The sequence below is a fragment of the Nematolebias whitei genome, chromosome 9 (assembly GCF_014905685.2).
Source record: "Nematolebias whitei isolate Nwh7 chromosome 9, NemWhi1, whole genome shotgun sequence".
Classification (NCBI taxonomy): domain Eukaryota; kingdom Metazoa; phylum Chordata; class Actinopteri; order Cyprinodontiformes; family Rivulidae; genus Nematolebias; species Nematolebias whitei.
In genome coordinates, this window is record NC_056506.1 from 29,364,908 (window position 1) to 29,384,938 (window position 20,031).

Sequence of the window (20,031 nt, forward strand, 5' to 3'; positions counted from 1 at the left end):
ACATATATATATAATGTGTGTATGAATGTATATATAATGTATTTAATTTAAAATTAAAATATTTTCATTCTAAATGCAGAGTGTGTAAAATTTGTTAAAGTTATTGGAATGGGTTTAATTTATTTAGAAATAGACTGAACAGATTTGTAATAAACAAGTGTATAGCTTTTTTTAGTGTATTGTCTGTTTTGAGTAATACTCCTCACAACGTTGGCTTTAAGTTGCTTTATTTAAACTGATTTTTCATGCTAGACAGTTTCTAGCTTTGCTAAGATTCACTCAAAGAACATAAAGCTGAGGCTACGTGAGTCATTTTGAGCCAAGGGCAGCAGGAGGGTTAAAAACGTGAGCCTGCCACACAAGAGCTCCATTCATACAGAACAGAGGGAAAAGCTTACGCTAATCTTTAATATCATACACCAAATGAATATTGTCTTGCTAAATACAACGTGATGTTTTTCTAACTGATGTTGAGCAGGTTGTTGAATCCATCAGATTGGTGTTTTCCTGCTGTTCCAGTCTGCAGTGTGTTGTTCTTCCCCGGGTTGGTAACACCAGCTCAAATACTGTTATTAACACTCCTCCCAGAGGCCCGTCATGTTTTAATGTGAAAGAAAGGCAGAAAACGTTAAGCCCAGTTTAATGGAAGGTCAATGTTAGTATGAAGTTTGCTATTTGTTCTTTTTGTTTTCAGACTTAATGGTTGGGCTTGTCTGCTCTCTTTCCAGCTGGGCGAGCTGGATCCTAACATGTTGAACACAACAAACAAAAGCTGAAACCCTGATATTTAATTTCTGCAGAACCCGTGTGTTTTTGACACAGGGTGTACTTAGATGAACTTAAAAATGAAACTGAGGTCCTTCCATAATGACTTCCTCTGCTAACTTGACAGGAAATGTGAAAATTCTCATCCAAGCTATAAAGTGAAAACAGTAGTATTTTGAAACATCTTGACTTTGACTCTTCAATGACATTTATTTAGTTTCTCTTTTCTTTTTTCTTTTTTTTTTTGATTTTATGTTGTTGTTAAAAATCTCAACATTTGCTAAACTAAATATCAGATTAGTAGATATTTTTTTGTTTAAGGTGAATCTAATGAATCCAAATTTTCATCCCTCTGACCATATTTTCTGGAGCTGCTATTAGGCTGAAATTTGCTGTTTTGTGGTAAATTCAGCTACAACAGTCATTCTAGAAATTGCTTTTGCCCACTTGGACAAATATCCACAAAATATACAGGCCTGATCATCCAAATGTTCATGTTATTCCAAATACAAAGATACAACATTTAAAAACAAATCAGTAAAGGACTTGGTTAAAGTTTGACACTTCTGTGAGAAGCATCTTATAGAGATTAGCAAAAATAAAATCTCTAAGAAATATTGCTAAATCTTTCTTTTTTGGAACAATAGTTTCAATATTTTGGGGTTATGGTTTATATCTCTAGAAGCATTTCCAAAATGACTTGTCAGTGTTTGCACAAGGGTTCTACAGCTCAGAGTCGAAGCAAGAGAGGATCTGCGTATCCCTGTGTTTATGCTGCCTGTTTCCTGTGCGGCTGCTCAGGAGCCTGCGAGGGACGAGACGCTGCAGCCAGAGACCATAAACACTGAACAATGAACCATGGAAGAAAAAGGAACTGCTCAAAAAGAAACAAGGCTCAGTCCTGGTGCCTTCCAAGGACATCTCAGCATGAAACAAATGCAGGTTAACAGCTGCTCGGTGTGAATACAGATGATTACTTCTGCACTCTTCCATTTGGCTTTATCTACCGGTAAATGAGCTCTGCCCTTCCTGTCTGAATTATGGTCATTAAAAAATCTTGTGGTCTGTCCTACAAGCACATCTTGGAGTGAAAGTGACTTTTCTTTGAATCTCTGGGGTAATTACACTAAGTTGTATGTTTGTGGAAACTAATAGGCCCCGTGATGTTTGTTGACTGACCACAGCTGAAGCAGCCACCAGCAGGGACGTTAATTAGCCTGATATGGGCGAGTCAATACCAGAATGTGATTAGCAAACACCATTCAGATGGGTGCACTAACACTCCATCTTTCATTAGAAAAAGTTTGGTTTTCTTATCACAGTAACAACCATGAGTGTGTCTTTTGCAACTGGATCAAAAAACCTCCAGGGTGGTCCTGGAGCTTAGTGGTGTAAAACCGGTGCGTGCCTGATGCGGAACACAGTGTGAACGCCTGATTTAAGCCTGATAGAAATCATCTTGTAAACGATTGATAAGTCATGGTGTAAAACTTAGTTTCTCATATTTAAAGAAGCGAGGTCATGAACTCAGCATCATTAAGAATGAATCTTACTGATTTTATGTGAGTAAAACTTGTTCCATGCACAAATCTCACCTCCAGGGCTTTTAAAAAGTGGGACGAATGGTGATGTTGGCATTAGATGTGCAAATCAGATGAAGTTCCAAGTGCTGTCTTGTCTCTGATCTGGACTTCTTTTGGGAGCAGATGGTCAATAAGAAGGTGTGTTCCCTTCTTGTCTACCCCATTTCCTGCTGTCAACACAAGCTCTAATTGGAAATTTGGGTGGCCTTGTTTATTTACATGGTTGAAATGTGGCGAGGTTGTATTTATATTTTTGTGGCGCTTTCTCAGCAGTGCAGCATGACAAAGCCTTCCCATGAGATTGCCGTGGGAGCTGTGTGGAGTCATAGAGCAGCCCTGTGGCTCAATATGGGTGTGCAAATAGTGTTGGATGACCGTGAGGTAAAACATATAATTTACTTTGCCCAGTGTATTTTAATTAGTTTGTTCTGCTAAATTATTCAGTGAATCAAATAATAAAAAAGGGGGAAAACTGAGGCCACTTCAGCACTGGATATTCTCCCGATGTTAATCAAACATGTCATTTCTATAATTAAAATTGTTACATATGCCTTTAAAAATAATCTTCATGGAAAATATTTTGCAAGATTTGCATAAAACTTTAGGAAACATGCATCAGTGCAACCCCTATAGGGTTTTTCAATTAAAGCAGCTGTGCAAAATATGCTGCATAAATGGCATTAAAAACCCATACAACACTGAAATCCTTGAACCTAGAGGTCTCTCAGGTCCCGAAAGCGCATGTGAACCAAAACTATCTATACATGAGCTGTATCAAAGTGTTGAGGTCTGTGTGTTTGTGTTTCAGACCAGGTCTGCTGAACAGCACAAAGCAAAACACATGAGCACAGACGCACATACACACATGCAAACTCTCTCACACACGTACACACACGCACGCGGCTCTACCGTCCTCCTCCCTGCCCATCAGCTGTAGACCACACACCCAGACCACACAGAGTCTGAGAACAGTCCAGTTCACCCTCGTGCAATAAGGCCCACGGGCTATTACTTCAACCACTTCTGTCTGCGCTGCGTTTGTGTGGTGTTTGATACAAAAAGCAAAATGTTTGGAAAATTAAAAAAAGAAAAGTGTAAAAACTCTTCCAGCAATTTCTGGCAATGCATTTTGAATTTGCTCATGGATTAAATGCAATGAACAAATATGATTCAGTCTTTGTGCAGCTTGTTTTAGCTGCATTTAAAATAGCCCATTAAAACTAAATATTTGTTGTGGTCATGTGTGGCCATTAGTGTTCATCATCTAATGTACTTCAGCTCTACTGGCAGTAATCTATGGTACACCACTCCCTACTGGCCTTTCTTTGTCTTTGCAGTCTCTTGGCTCTGTTTGTGCTTCATATCTTCTTATGTGATTGTTCTGTATCTCTAGAAAAACTTGATTATTGCAAAAAAATGAAACCTGTCTAGTAAGATTTTAGTGCAATATTCTTTATCTTCAAAGGCTGAAGGAGTTGCCAAACCGAGCAGACAGCGTCACCCTTGCATCAGTGCCAGGTAATTTACCATATTGTTCTGCTTATCAGCTTTTATCTGTTTACAGCCACGTGCTTTCCATTGCATTGGGCGCTCCATATCCCACAACTTGGTATTGCTTTCCCGCCATCGTAGTGTACCGGGGACAAGAGCATTGTTGTCGGAAGACACTGGCATAAACCTTAACTTCTGAAGCAATTCAAACTGATTAACAATGCTGATAAAGACTTTATTTTCTGGAACTGGAAGCAATTCTCATGATTCCTGAAGGTCATATTCAAAGAATTATCTCACAGTAATACCAAGTGATAATAAGGTAAATGAGCCAGTGAAACATAAACTATATGGATGATACTGAGTAAAGTATGGGTGTGGAGGTTCCAGCTCAGGTTTTATTGAAATCTATGTTTGTTGTGACCATCAGTATATTTTTTTATGGGAACACACCTTAGTAGAAGCACAAGAAATGGTGGATGTTTGGGGTCAGTTTCGAAGGGGCTATTTTATTTGTGCTGCTTATTAACAATCTAATTTTGTTGTTGTTGTTGTGGTTCCAATATGTTTTGCTTGTTTTTAAAGCTCTTTAATTTTTTTCTCAATTTTTCTGGATATTTTTCATACTGTTTGTCCAAGTATTTTTTATTATAATATTATGTTTCTATGATCAGACTGTGTTCCAGATACTTAAAAAAAAAAAAATTCTGTACAACCTCTCATGACAAAAAAATAAAAAATCGTGACCTAACTGTTTTATGGAACTACAGAAGGAAAAATGCATAAAATTTATATAAACGGTAAATTTTCTTTCTAAAGTTTTAGAGAAAATTATTTTTAACATAATATCCTAATGTCAGGACAGAAATAAATGATAAATGGACTGTACTTATATAGCACCTTTCTATCTAATCAAGATACTCAAAGCTCTTTACAACACAATCTTATGTCTTATCAGAGTCAGAGATTCTTTATTGTCATTCGCACCACATGTGGTACATGTGGTGGAGCGAAATTATGTACACAGGGTCCCAGTTACAGCCAACAATAAAAATGTAAAAGAAAAACAATAAAAACATATAAGATATGAACTACGAAAACATTAACTAAATACACACTAAGCATAAAAACATTACGTCGAACAGCAGCGCAAACATGAGTCTGTGTGAGCAGATGAGCACACATGAACACATCAACATGAAACAGATCAGCAGCAACATGAAACAGATCAGCAGCAACATGAAACAGATCAGCAGTGACATTGAAACAGATCAGCAGCAACATGATGTGATTTTTTTCACAGTGATTATCCTGGTTAGAGATTCATGAGTCTAACAGCCTCAGGGTAGAAGCTGTTCCTCAGTCTAGTGGTTCTACACTTAATGCTCCTCAACCTCCTTCCTGAGGGGAGCGGGGCCTAAAGTGTGTGTGCTGGGTGAGTGGGGTCCTTCATGATGCAGGTGGCCCTCTTCCTGCATCTAGAGGTGTAGATATCTGTGATGGTGGGGAGACTGACTCCAATAGACTTCTGTGCAGCCTTCACCACTCTCTGCAAAGCTTTTCTTTCTGCAGCTGTGCAGCCTCCATGCCACATATTGATGCTGGAGCACAGGATGCTCTCCACTGCACACCTGTAGAAGGAGGTGAGGACTGAGCTTCCCAGACCAGCTCGCCTCAGCCGTCTGAGGAAGTAGAGTCTCTGATGAGCTTTCTTGATCAGGCTGGTGGTGTTGTTGCTCCAGCTCAGGTTGTCATTCATGTGTACACCCAAGTACTTGTAGCTGGAGACCACTTCCACTGCAGATCCTCTTATGTTCAGGGGGGAGTAGGTGTGTTTGTTCCTTCTGAAGTTCACAATCATCTCCTTTGCCTTCTTCACATTGATGTGAATGTTATTATCTTTGCACTAGCTCTCAGGTGTTCCACCTCTTGCCTGTAGCTGGACTCATTGTTGTTTGTGATGCATCCCACCACCGCTGTATCATCTGCAAATTTTACAATGTGACAGCCTGGATGGGTAGCTGCACATTCATACGTGAGCAGAGTGAACAGGAGGGGGCTCAATACACATCCCTGAGGAGAGCCAGTGCTGTCTTTCTGCTCCAGGTGGTTGAGCGCAGTGTGGACCACAGAGGAGATGGCATCCTCTGTTGATCGGTTCTCATGGTATGCATACTGATGAAGGTCCTCGTTGATGTTGATGGTTGTATTGATGTGGGTCATGACCAGTTTTTCGAAGCATTTAGCGACTATCGGGATTATGCACCCTTATTTACCTCCACATGCACATTCATACAGCACTCTACTACATCTCAAGCTAATCTGTATTCGTAAAGACTAATCAGTGCTTTAGATCACATTCATACACCGATGGGACACACATCGGAGGTAATCAGACGTTCAGTGTCTTGCCCAAGGACATGACCTCAGTAGAAAATAAAGCCCAAAATAATTAGACTTTAAAAATCTAATGATCTCATCAAATCCAATAATACCTCCAGTTTTTTTTTTTTTTAAGCTCCATGCAGTTATTCTACTGTCAAGAATATGGACCTGATTCTTGACAGCTCTTATAAACTGGAACAGCTCAGTGGTGTTGTAAAACCCAGGTCAGAGTTATTGATAAGGTGAAGCCTTATTGCTCTAGCGAAGACTTTGAAAAGGTTATTCCTGCTTGTATAACCTTGTGTCTATTGTAAAGCTCATCTCTGTGCCATCTAACAGTTCAGAACATAAAAGTTTATCTTTTAACTCATTCAAAATAATAAAGTAAACATGATGTCTTGGCATCTTTTCACTGTCTTCCTGCCACTCTTTGGATGGATTTGACATTTTTAGTAGCTAATCTTCCCAGATCCAGATGAAAATGTGAAGATGGCAAATCATTTTGTGTGGCTGTTCTAAATCTATAGAATAATTTTCTTCTACTGTGCATGAAGATACACACTGCTGAGACTGTAGAGGTATTCGTATCTCTGCTGAACACTTACTTCTTTTGGCTGTCAAACCAGATAGAATATGAGACTTTCATAGATCTTATTTTTATTGTTACTTTTTGTTTACTTTTATTTTTTTTCATTTAAAATTCATTTGTTTAGTTCATTTGTTCAACTTTGTTTTATTTTTTAAGGTACAGCAGTGCATAATGCTCCTATTAAACAAGAGCAAATACAAAGTACTGAAACACATACAAGAGACGGTGACTGTAAAGTATCACCACAGTTATGTTAACAATTTGGTTTTTGATGGGAAATTTTTATGATCATATCAATATGAAAAGTGATTTTATTTGTTGATCTTATTTTATTGTTGTTTTATTTTATTGTTAAAATTAGCCACAGTAACCAGTAGATGTCAGCAAAGTAAAGTGTTACTTTTGGCAGGACCTGAGCATGTGAGAAGTGCCCATAACTTGATAAACAAATCACATTTTTCACCATTCTTCACATAACTTATTTTCTCTGTGTCACTCAGAATCTAAATGAACAAACTAAAAAAAAAAGTTGCTGTAAACTGGACAGAAGCTCACCCCTATGTGGAGCGCATTCTTAAGACAGTTTCAGTTCAGAAAATGTGCTATTTTTTTTATTTTCTTTGACGGAATAAAGTATTTTTCTTCTATACAAAAATGTAGTTTATTGTTAACTAAAATAAAATCCAGTATTGCATAACTTCTTTTACCAGAATGTCACTGCTCCTTTGAAAGAATAATCAATCTTTTATGAAATACTATATTCAAGTACTATTTCAAATTTATCATAGTCATTGTGTAAAAACAAACAAAAACAAACAAACATTAGAATCACTTTATTTTGGACAAATCTGATGTAATATTGATGGTTTTTAACACATTTTAGCTGTGCTGGACTCAGCACCTTACAAAACGTTCATCTCCAGAGCTTCAAGTAAAGGGGTACATGCGATGTCACTTAGAAAAACAACCCATATCTAAGACCTAACTTCAAATAATGTGGCTTCCTGCAGAGGGGGAAAACACCATGACAAATGTGCAATATATATTTTTTCTTGTCTTCTTTTTTATCTTTCATTTCTTTCTAACCAAAATTGACTCTCGCGCCCTATTTTGCTTTCTTTTCTTGCAAGTATTCAAAGAAGCGCAGCAGAAGTAGTTTATCTAAGAACAAACAGCATGCTGGTGGGTGTAAGGCCAATTTAAAAGGCTGATTATAATTTTTGTGATTTCCTCAGGTTTTCTTTTCACTGTAAATGTCAGCTGTGATGTGAAATAGGTGTGTGTGTGTTTGTGTTTGAGTCACCAGTGCTGTAGGTGGGGGAGTCACATTTTTATCCTGAGGCCATAAATGTCAAATCCTTATGCAACGTAATATCACAAGTGTTTACCCTGCTTACACACACACACACACACACACACACACACACACACACACACACACACACACACACACACACACACACACACACACACACACACACACAGTCATGCATATGACCCTTTGTAATCTTGTCTTGCAAACTGATGCAAGATTTCATCAGAGAATCACAAGGGTCTCACCGACTAGATGTGTGCAGGAAAAGGATTTATGGTTGATGACAAAAACAATCATTCCAGACTGTGATTTTGGTCAGAGTTTGTGAAAGTGATGTGGTTTAAGTGTGAGAGAAGTAAATGCAGAGATCGAAACTCTGGACCACAGAAGAAAAACGTAACTAAACACTAATTCCCTTTTACTTCAGCTTTAACCTTTAGGACTCCAGCAGCATCGGGAATTCTGCTACGCTGATTATTGCACATGCAATCTCTGTGGTATTGTGTAGTATTGTGGCTGTGACACTCAATAGCTTTTGTGGGACACTGTGTGTACAGTATGAGCCTCTTTGTAATAAATCAGATTCATGGGAACCAAAGCGCTCCTTCTTGTTTAACTCTGCACACCGACCGTGATGGTAGTTTTCCTTCTCTCTTGTGAGGCCACTAGTTTCAGGTCTATAGGAACAGGTATCGTTTCCCTGTAAGTTACGGGATGACTGTGATTTTCCAGTCACCGTGCATCTCAGTCAGTGTCACATTGTTCGAACCACAGCGTGTTGTCTGATAATTCATCACGTAGCTCTGCTAAACTTCTTATGTTTGGTGAGCAAAGTGTAGCTGTAAACCCTAAGCTTAAGGGTTTAGTTCAAATCAAAACACTTTCAAAACAGATTGTTTTCAAAAAAAAATTTATTACAAGACTCAAAGAAGCAGAGCTATACAATATTTCACAAGAAAGATTAAAACAAAACAAAGAAAAGGCTGCAGAATATATGACATGTTGCAATAAAAATGACCATTTCAAAGATTTGGACGTTGAAGCCTCCAATACGTTTTATATTTTACATATCAAGTATGGTAGATTTTAAAGTCAGTCAACCACAAAATGAACTGTCATATTGGAGAAACGTTTATTCTTTACGGTATCACATGTGCATAAGTTACATGTTTGACCAGGTTCCTGTGAATAATAATTATTCATTCACGCTGGCTTATCTCGTTGACGTATCAGGGTTCGCGAGTTCTGATATTCACAAACCCTGGTTTGCCTTAGAGGCCATTCTTCCTGTGCACCTGCTCTAGTACTTCCTGTCTCAGTTTGCCCTCTGCTCGCCTCCCCCCCCCCCCCCCCCAACCCCCAGCCTCAAACCGCATCCTTCACACTGTCATTATAATATTTGCAGAAAAAGAATTTAAAAAATGCACCTTTCTCCACAGTCATAGTTCATCACGAAGAAATGTGCATGTAAAACTGACAGGGTCTTCCCCATCTCTACCCCTTTAACATTTACAGTAGACGTCTCAAGACATCATAAAAAGTCACAGCTTTGAATTCATATTTGTACCCTCGCTGCTTACTTTTGTCTTTCTTTTGGTGTTCTCTTCACTCCTGAATATGTTGCAGAGGTCTCTGGGAGGCATAGTCTATTGATGGAGTGGCGTTCTGTTCCTGGATGTGATCATAGGCCCGCAGGTAGTGACCTGAGTTCTGCTGATAATAATACACCAACTTCTTGGCAAAAACAGGCTCCACCTGAAATAAATTAAAGTTTGAATATATTATGTTAAAACATTATAATTTTATCCATTGCGTCCCAAGAAGACAAAAAATCTTAAATACGTCTTAATTGTCATCAGATTCCTACTAGGTCAATAAAAATAATGATGATGATCAAAATTATAAACAAAAATTGTATTATCTCACTAAAAATTATAGTTTGGTTTTTGTTGCCAAGCTGACAATATTTAAAAATAGAGATCTGCTTTAGCCAAAGGAAAGATATTTTCATCCATTAAAACATGTGTCAAATCAAGGTCCGTGGGCCAAAGGCTGTTGCAAATATCGTATCTTATCTGGCCCCCAAGATGATGATTTAAATGCTAAATATTTGTATCACTCAGTGGTGGGAAGAAACAAAGTACAAATACTTTGTTACTGTACTTAAGTACATATTTCATGTATCTGTACTTTACTTAAGTAGAGTTAAATTTGGATACTTTCTACTTTTACTCCACTACATTTTACATTAAGTATATGTACTTTCTACTACACTACATTTCTATAATGCGTTGTGTTACAAGTTACATTCACGTTGTGTTTTTTGATTTGTTCGCTAGTTTGAAAGTAACCAATGGTGAGAGGGGAGTTGATCCATTGAATCACTTCAAACTGGGCAGATAACATTAGACCCACCTTCAAGAAGAGCTGGACCAGTGAAGTATATTCTAGTATATACATCATTGAGCTGGGAGCACCCGCAGCACTGCTAACACACACAAAATGTATTCCACCGCTGAGAGTCAGCCAGAAGATATGCACCACCCATGGACTTATTGAAAGATTATTGAAAGACTATTGAAAAATTATTGAAAGATTATTCAATACATCAGGACAGATTCTCTCTCCCAAAAGAGCCAGACTGGACTCAAACTTTGAAAACCAACGTCTTCTGAGCTTGAACAAGAAATTCTTGCTGCAATATTAAACTGTGTCAGTTCATGATGTTAGGAGACAAGAGATGTCTCCAAATGTCTCGACACTCGGGTCCAAGTTTTGAAAATGGTGTCAGAAGTTAAAATATTGTTCACTATTGACCCATTACAAGGTCGACTAGACCGTATTTTAACTAGAGTTGATGACAAACTGGACTTGAAATGATCAGATGTTCCTTTGTTAGTTGTGTCTAATGCTCCTTTTTTCAGTCAGACAACTTTTACTTAAACATGTTTACTGCAGTTAAAATGACACATTGGTTTTACTTAGTGTTCAGTAAAAACTTTCAAAAGTATAATCATTCCTCTTTCTTATTTTGATCAATGGCATTTAACTCTGCAGGTCATCCCTGAAATTCTGACAAACAGAATCACAAGTCCAAGTGTGAACTGTGTCACAGAGTAAACACAATAAAAACATGAATTATCTGCAGCATCGTTCATTAAAATGACTCAACACTATTAATGTATTACAGAAAATATACATTCACTACATTTATGATATTGTAGACCATTGCATTAAGTAATACATTCAGCAAGTACTTTTACTTTTAATACTTTAAGTATTTTTAAAAGCAAGTACTTATTTACTTTTACTTAAGTAAAAATATTAATGTGGTATTTCTACATTTACTAGAGTACATTTTGTCTGTTTATTTGTACCTTTAGGTACAGTGTTTGAGTACTTTCTCCACTATTGATCACTTCTCGTTTTTCTTTAAATTCAAGCATACTTTATTTAGTGCAGACTTCTCATGAGAGCTGGCCAACATTGAAGCCCCCCACCACCACCCCCACCACTCAAATATGAACATTTCAATAATCTTTGATTTTTAAGGGGGAAGAGCAACAAACGATGTCAAATGAGACTAGTCAAACTCTTGCTGAGGGACTTGCAATCACAAAAAGACTGATTTGATTTAAAATATTTGAGTATTAATTGAAACTATGCCTTCCTTGGGTTGAACCAGCAGTTTAGTTTTGTCCCCCTTTTGTACCAGAGTTTGACACCCTGCATTAGAAGGTAGAGTTTTTAAACGTTTATGTCACATGTGATGACCAACCAACATCAAGTCCGAAAAGATGGATTTGATTCAGTGAAATCAAAAACATTAGTTGTAGTCTTAGATGTTGCTAGCTCTTTAGATGTCATTACAAGTAACTCACTTTGATCAGGATTATTATGGTTTATTTGGATGTACATATGTTCAACATTCCTGTGCTTTTTAAAATTCTTGTACAGTGAAAAGACATTTTATTTAGTCTGAGCTAAATGTGACCAAAAGAGCAGCATTTAATTTTGTGCATTCTGCACAATAATCCCTGTAACCAGATATAGATGAATATAGGTTGACAGTAACAATAAGAGAAAAAATACCGAAACTCTTATGACGCCAGTGATCTTTGCCTTTGATTTCAGCATTCAGATCAGAAATATATAGCACCTTACTGAACAAGAATTATTGCTTTGTAAGTCCAGAAATTCTAGATATTTGCACAAAGACAGTTTAAAAACTATAACTGAAGAATTATAAGTCTGCTAAGAATTGAAGTCTGAATTTTCTAAATTGTTATCTATATGCAAATTTAAGTATAAAAGATTAATTATATGCAACCAACTTTTAAAGTCAAATAAACTTTAACTTTCAATCTGCTTTAAAAAGACTGCATTGTTAGCAAAAAATAACGATTTTGCAGTGTTTGTGTACCTGTGCTGTGATTAATTTCCTGGAACGTTGCGGATCGGGGTATTCATCTCCAAAACACAGAACCACCTGGTGTCGTGGTAGATGACGGCCATTATGGGCAAAATCTTGAACCTCTGAAAGGAGAGGACCAAAAGAAGAAAATGATGCATCAATACTGAAGTAAACATATAAATCTTGAACATATCCCACTGAACAGGTGTGCTGTCGTAGATACAAGTCAACACCATTCACTGAGCAAATGACATTTTCTTGCATTGGAAGAAGTTTTCTGGAAAGTACTAATGAGAATGGTGGAAATTTAGATTGAAATGAGACAGAAAATATTGTCACATCACACGGTGTGGTGGACCACATGTGGGTGGGGACTCCACATACTTTGGCCCCCATCTGAAAAGATGAGTTCCTGCTTTGTGCTACCTCAACACTGCAAGAGGGACTTACCCAACTAAAGCACCTGCAGCCTGTTTCATCATTCTCATCTCTAGTGTCACAACCATCACCTTTATCAATGAATTCAACCACTCACATGTAAATGACCGAGACAGCAGATGTGATTTTTTTTAAATTATCATATTTTTCGCCTTATAAGTCACTTCTTTTTGCATAATTTGCATACCCTGTGACTTGCACTCAGAAGTTACGTATTTATGGATTTTTTCCCATATTTATAAACCAATTTTTGTCTGAGACATGACCATTTTCATTCATTCTGACTGAAAATATTGAACACTACCATTTTCAGCCACTAGATGGCACTCGAGTAGTATGGCATGTCGTTATATCATATAATAGGTAAAAGTGGCTATTAATGACACAATCGTCTTGCCATATTCTGCCACCTTCACCCAGCTCGCCTGGAGCAATCGTCAAATCAGCTTCATTTCGTTGCGCCACTCCGGCGAAATGCAGCTGATTTGACAAAGTGCATTTATTAAGTAAAAGTTCAACTGAGACATACCTTTACTATAAAGTCGAACAAATTGTTTTTAGGTGGTTATCTTGTTAAATTTTGAAGAGATGCACAGCAAGTCCTACCGTGCACATGCTTACTTCCGCATATTGGCTTTTGAAATGCAGGCGATTTGACCATCAAAGTGCATTTATTAAACAAAAGTACAACTGAGACATAGCTTTATTATAATTTCGAGCAAACAAGTAATTGTTTTTCAGTGTTAATATTAAGCCATTTGGCAGCCAATCGATTTTTGTCACAACACTGGTCCACATTTCCAGGTTGTCAGGGGTGACGCATAATAAATGCAACGTATGCGGCGAAGCGACGTATTTATGGATTTTTCCACTTTATTAGACATATTTGAACTGATGCGACTTATAGGGCAGTGTAACGTTTACGGTGGAAAATATGGTAGGGACAACCAAAAGCCTTCATTTAAACAAAACTAAACGACAAAAAACACCAACAAAGAAATCACAATTTACACAAGGACAGAGCCTCAAACGTTTAAAAGCCAAACCTAAACATTTTTGATAATAAAGTGGTAAATATTCTGCTGGAGGTTTGTGGTTCCAGTTTTTTCCTCGGTATGCTGTAAATGCTGTCAGTTCAGATGTGTTTAATGCAAAAGCAATATGTAAAGTTATGGGCATAAATGAATATGATGTGTATGAGCAATGTTAAAATGTACTTTATGTGAAGGTCTTGAGCCTCCTCCTTCCTTCAAAGTAGCCTTTAGTTCTTCAGAACTTCTAAACATTTTTTTTTTAGGTTTTGCTTTGAATAATCTGATGCATGCTCAATAATCCAGGTAGAAAAAAGCTAAAAAAGTTAAATCTGGTCCTCTGGACATTCAAAAAAAAACAAAACAAAGCAACACAAAAAGGTTTTGCTTTGAACTTTGGCTGTTTTTACGTTTTGTGCAGTTCTTTTCTATCGTTTGTTTATTTGTTAAGCAGCGACACAATTTCTTGCTCAAAAATGTCACAGCTCAACAAATGAACCAACTGGGTTCAGTTTAGCAGAAAACCAAGACAGAATGGTATCTTTCTGAAACAGCCTCTCACAAAAACACACAATTTGTTCCCATTTTTGAGCTGAATCTGAGAAAAATGCCAAAGCTCTGTTAGCCAAAAAGTTGGTATACAATATGTCTGTGCAGTGGATAGTTACAAATAAAGAAAAAGGGAGAAGTAGAGGATAAAACAACAGATGAACAGCATCTGAAAATATCCATCGATCAACTCATACAGCAACTAAATGCCGAGATGTGTACCACAGCTGCTGCTTACCAATAAGGAACTGATGGGTGTCAAACAGTTTACATGGCTGATCCTTCTCCAGCTTGTTGGGTTTGTCCAGGTGTGGAGACAGAGGTCCTTCCCAGTATACTCGTCCTTGACACAAGCGTTTAGCGTACAGCCCGTCAGCTGTCATCCACAGAAGCACCCCTTTCTCCAGTATGTTGGGAAGCATCTCAGCCCCCTGTCTTTGGGACTCAGGGTATGGTGCTGGAAAAAGAACAATTTCTGCACCACTGTGAAACTTGTCCTCTGAACAAGGAGAAGATGAGGAGGAGGAGGAGGATGGAGAGGATGCAGAGGAGGAGGTGATCCGGCAACCTTCTGGGTTGGTGATAGTAACTTCTTTCACTAGGGATTCTCTGTAGTATAGGGACACATGCAGGCTGAAATCTGAAAGAAAGAGATGAGCCTTTAGTTGACACCTCTAAATGAAAATAAACTATTAAAAGTCACAATGTGGTCAGGAGGAGGGTCTTGCAATACTGAGTCCATAAATAAAATCTACAGTAACACGTTAGAAGCAGTCTTTCTCTCAAGTGTTACTCTTTTCCCTCTTATCATTTGAAATCATCTTCTTCACCATCCTATTTTAACATATAGTCAAATACTTTTAAAAAGCTATTCGATGTGATGAACGGCTGCTCTGAGCTTCAAAATACAGAAGTAAAGGTTGCATGTTTTAAAGAAATGCAAACACACTGTTGTTGTGTGAGTCTGTGTGCATCCAGTTCTTTACCTGGTATTGTGTTGTTGTGGTCAATTGCATACATGGGTGGTTGGGAGTCGGAAAAGTAGGTGTGGAATGAGAGCTGAAAACCTGCGTTTAAAAAAATGAAAAGGTAAATGCACTGATTGGAGCATGAATGAAAAAGCACACAAAGCTGAAAATCTATTACACTCTTATTTTTTTTTTTTTTTTTTGCAGAAATGTGCTTCAAAGACAGTTTTATTTGCAGATAATATGATTGTAAGACTTTAAAGGAAGAAGCTGATGATCATATTTATTTTACACTTTAGTTGGCTTTGCCTTTAATTACTTTAAATTCACAATTTACAGTACTTGTCTTTGATTTGTAAATGTATCAAACATCAGTCAAGGAAACACACAAGACAAAACTAATTCTTCTCCCAGCAGCACTCCAAAGTGGAACAAACCAGTTATGGTGGTGCTAAGATGGTCTCTTTGGCACGCCCCCTCCTCCGGTGCTGGCCCTCTCCCTCGTTGACAGTCACGTCAAACTGGTTCAAAACCAACAAAGTCCATGCTCAATAATCCAGGTATAAAATCCACCAATTTTCAGTCAGGTCATCTGGACAGTTTCTTTTTTTGTGTGTGTGCTGAAACATTTCACCTTCCATACTGATGAAGCCTTCTGGATGGAAAGTGAAACGTTCCAGGACAAAAAAAAAGAAAAAAGAAACTGTCCAGATGACCTGACTGAAAATTGGTGGAAGGCATATATGTTCTTGTTTTTAGTATTTCACCCTGTTTTGTGGTACACCTTGATTTATTGTTTTATACACTACTCTTATTTTTAACTGCATGTTTATTATAGTTTATTGTTATTATTGTTATAGTTATTGTTGTCTGTACCAGTGGTGTAGTCTACGCAATACGCGGGTATACGGAGTATAACCACTAAAAAAAGCTTTAGAATTTCAGTATACCCACTTAAAAGTGCCCATTGATACTTAACATCATTAGGCACATGTCGTTGATATGTTAAACGGCAGTTAAATGCTTCTGTAACAATCTGTATGCAATGCTTGTTTATTACATTCACTTATCCAGTGAAGTATTGTATAATTCTGTACTTACTACTTAATACTTGTACATGTTTTGCTTTGATACCGTTTTATAAATTCTATAACATGTTTTTAATACAAAGCCAACTTTTGTACAAAGTTTGTGCTTTTATTCAAATGCATCAGAAAAATTTGGAAATGTTCAATATGCTTAAAAATCAAAATAAATTGACGATTACAGTGCACTAACCAGTGCACATTGGTTTCTAAGCACAGTATACCCACTACAAAAATGTAGACTACACCACTGGTCTGTACTTTATACGTTCTGTTTGGAACAGGTCTCTCTTGTAAATGAGTCCTCGTGACTCAATAAGGCTAGCCTGTATAAATAAAGGTTGAATGGGAAAAAAAGTGAAGGAAAGCTAAGAGGACAATACCGAATGCGAGTAAAAGATAATGCTAGTGTAAATTAACATGTATTTTTTTCCTTTGTAAAGAAATGCTGTATAGTGCATTAAAGTCTGAACAAGTTGAGAGTGTAAAGGGTTGTGTCTCACCATTTTCTGTGTGTGAACTGGGCCAAACCCGCCCGATTGATGGTTGGTAGTGGCACTGTCCGTACTGCAGCTCTGCATGTTGCCCATGGGGACGTGAGTTAGACAAAGACTGTTGTTCTGGCGTGACATGGTAATCACTCCAGTCTCTTCTCTCCTGAGAAACCATAAAGCTGGGCACCTACGGAGGAAGCGCAGGGATGGTTTCACACCTAGCATCTCATGAAAACAAGACTTCTTTCTGAAGACGACTGAGTGCTGCAAAATCTGTCAACCTGGTTGTGCAGTGATGCAAAATGAGGAATGTAGCCAAGTGCATTAACGTGTGAGGGTGTCTCTTCCAAACGACTCGTCTTCATCCCTGTAAATGTTCAAAAACAGAAACCGTCGTGCTTTACCAAACAAGATTTATCCCAAACTAAGGAGCCATTATTAAAAGATTTATGACCTAATGTCATGTAAAAGACAAACAATAGATTTTACTTGAGTTCTGATGTGCAATAGCATATTCCGATCACATATATTAACATCTATTTTAAGAAGTCTGAACAGTAAATAATGTTTCCTGCACTTGTTGGGCTGAGTTTTTTTTTTATTTATTTTTTTTTTATCTGAGATGATTTGCAAAGCGAGTGCAACAGACTGCAGACTGCATCTACTTTTTTCATGTAGACAAGACAGCAAACACTGCTCTCCTGTGACAATAACCTGTACAATGTTAGAGACTTAGTTATGCAAGGCTGAGGTTGTCTTGTTGTGATGTGTGCACCCTGAGCTTAGTAACCGAAGCCCTCTAAAAAAAGCACTATGGCCTTTTTGGTTCATGCTTTTGCTTCCTGTGCTTCCTGCCTCATCAGAATCAACAGCAGGAGTGCAAATGTATGTGAAAAATCACCAATAGTTCATGAACACTGTAAAATGCAACAGTATTCTATGAGTAGATGTGCGATTGCAATGTTTTGTTGCGATGTTTACAGTTTTTTGTTTAAATTCAGCTATGAATTATATTACTTCTAAAAGTTTCCCACACTATATACACAAGTATTTAAATAGTTGGTCTGAATCTTTACAGCTGCGCTGCATCGTGCCTATTTTAAAAACTCACCCTTTTTGGTTCCCTCTGGGATGATTCTGTAAACTTTGTATGGTTCTGAGATGTCCAGCTGGCTTCTTTCCACGATTTCATCAAAGTCGTTGCTTTTATTGAGGGCGCAGCGTAATCTGGTTTTCCATGTGGGGGGGTCTGGTTTGTCTACACCTTCTTTATGTTTTCCTTTAAACATTGCCCATGCCTAAAGGGGTGGAAAAAATGCACGCATTCAACAAGTGAATACATTTCTTAAGCTTCCTTTTTGCTTATTGTGACCAACCAAACTGGATTAATATATATATCAAGCAAAAAATTAGGCTTTTTAAATAAATCCTTAAATGTTACTGAGCTTGGTTAATTCTCAAGTTAATATTGCAGTTATCAGGTACTTTAGGTATGAGACAAGGAACGAGATGGTCTGACCTTGAAGAGGGCAGCATCCTCTTCTCTGTTGTAGTCTTGCTTTCCCGCATGTTTCCAAGGAATCCTGAAGATGGTTTTCTCATCATTCTCCCAAACCAGGCCAGGATATCGCCCGCTGTCAATCTGTTCTATCAGCCACTGTCTCAGCTTGCCATTGCCGCAACTGACGGACACACCACTGTCTTCATCCAGGTTCATCTCTGCAAACAAAACATTTTTTTTAAATAAAGCGCACAGTAGATCTGTGGACACAATAAGGCTTTTTGTACTGTGAGTTTTTGTTTTATTGTTTGGTTTTTCAAAGTATACATATCATTAGTGGTATTTAAAGGCATATGAAGTTGCATTTTCCAGTTCGTTTTCCAAATGCATTTATTTTAATTCAGAGTCACCCCATGCAACAATACTAGAGGTCACTTCTGTCAGATTTTATCTAATTTTCAAACCATAACACGGGGAATGGAAATTATAACACAAATATGTTAATATTTAGGCTAATATGAGAAAATGTCAACATTTATGACTCACATGCATGAATAATAACACGAGTTATTCAGCTATTAAAAAAGGCAAAGTGCAAATAATGAGTGATTGGGTCTGAATTAATCAGGTTTTAGTCTAAAACAGAAACTTCTTGTATTAGATTGGCTGGTTGTTTAAAGTAGAGCTGATATGAGTTGAGACATTTTCTACAGAACAGAAAGCTTTTCACACACTGAAGGAAAAGTGTTCATCCAGTTTGAATTCAGATTGTTTTAGTGCAGTCTGCAGCTGCTTACCTTTAGACATGTAGGGTCCACCGCGGAAATCTGTCAGGAGGCTGTCGGGGTCTATTCTTAAACTGTGTCACTTTTTTTTTTTTTTTTTTTTTGCAGGGAGGAGCCTGTCATCAGAACCTGAGAAGTTCTGGAGGAGATGCGCCGCAGATTTGCGCCTTCATTTCAGTAAAAACTTTGCGCCCACGCAGCTCTGCAACGGGGAATCCCTCTGTCAGAGTGACACCCAGCGCGCACATCGGGACTGAATGAAACAAATGTCTCTACTGTCAGAAAAATCACATAAATCCCACATGTTTCTTTTAAAAGAAAGACCAACCCTTTTCCCATTGACCAAGCTGCTCCCTGGAAACATCTATAAGCTGTCCAGTATTTCACCAGGACAAAAGAAATAATGTTGAGGAAAGTCTTTGTGGATAATATCAGTCAAATATGTCAAAAGAACTATGCAAAGTATTTGTAGGTTGATGTGTTAATGATACTGCCCTCCAGTGGCTACACATCCATAAATCCTGCTGTCATGTAGTGTCATCTAAATTTAGCAAAAGTCAGAATTTTGCTTTTTGTTCTAAAATCTGTGAGGGTGTAACATAGTTAATATTGTATAGAATTCCACTTGTCATTACTTC

The 20,031-nt window shown here is 37.7% G+C and overlaps 1 protein-coding gene across 1 annotated transcript; it reads right to left on the reverse strand.

Annotated features, from left to right (window-relative positions):
• Positions 1-9,733: 9,733 nt before the first annotated feature.
• irf4a (interferon regulatory factor 4a) lies at positions 9,734-18,830 on the reverse strand. Its single transcript, XM_037681656.1, has 8 exons — positions 18,627-18,830; positions 18,219-18,405; positions 17,389-17,474; positions 17,117-17,294; positions 15,547-15,627; positions 14,799-15,200; positions 12,552-12,664; positions 9,734-9,883 (listed from the first exon to the last, which is right to left on the reverse strand). Exons 1-8 carry the CDS (start codon positions 18,822-18,824, stop codon positions 9,734-9,736), a joined length of 1,395 nt encoding a protein of 464 aa, XP_037537584.1. The 5' UTR covers positions 18,825-18,830.
• Positions 18,831-20,031: the final 1,201 nt, after the last annotated feature.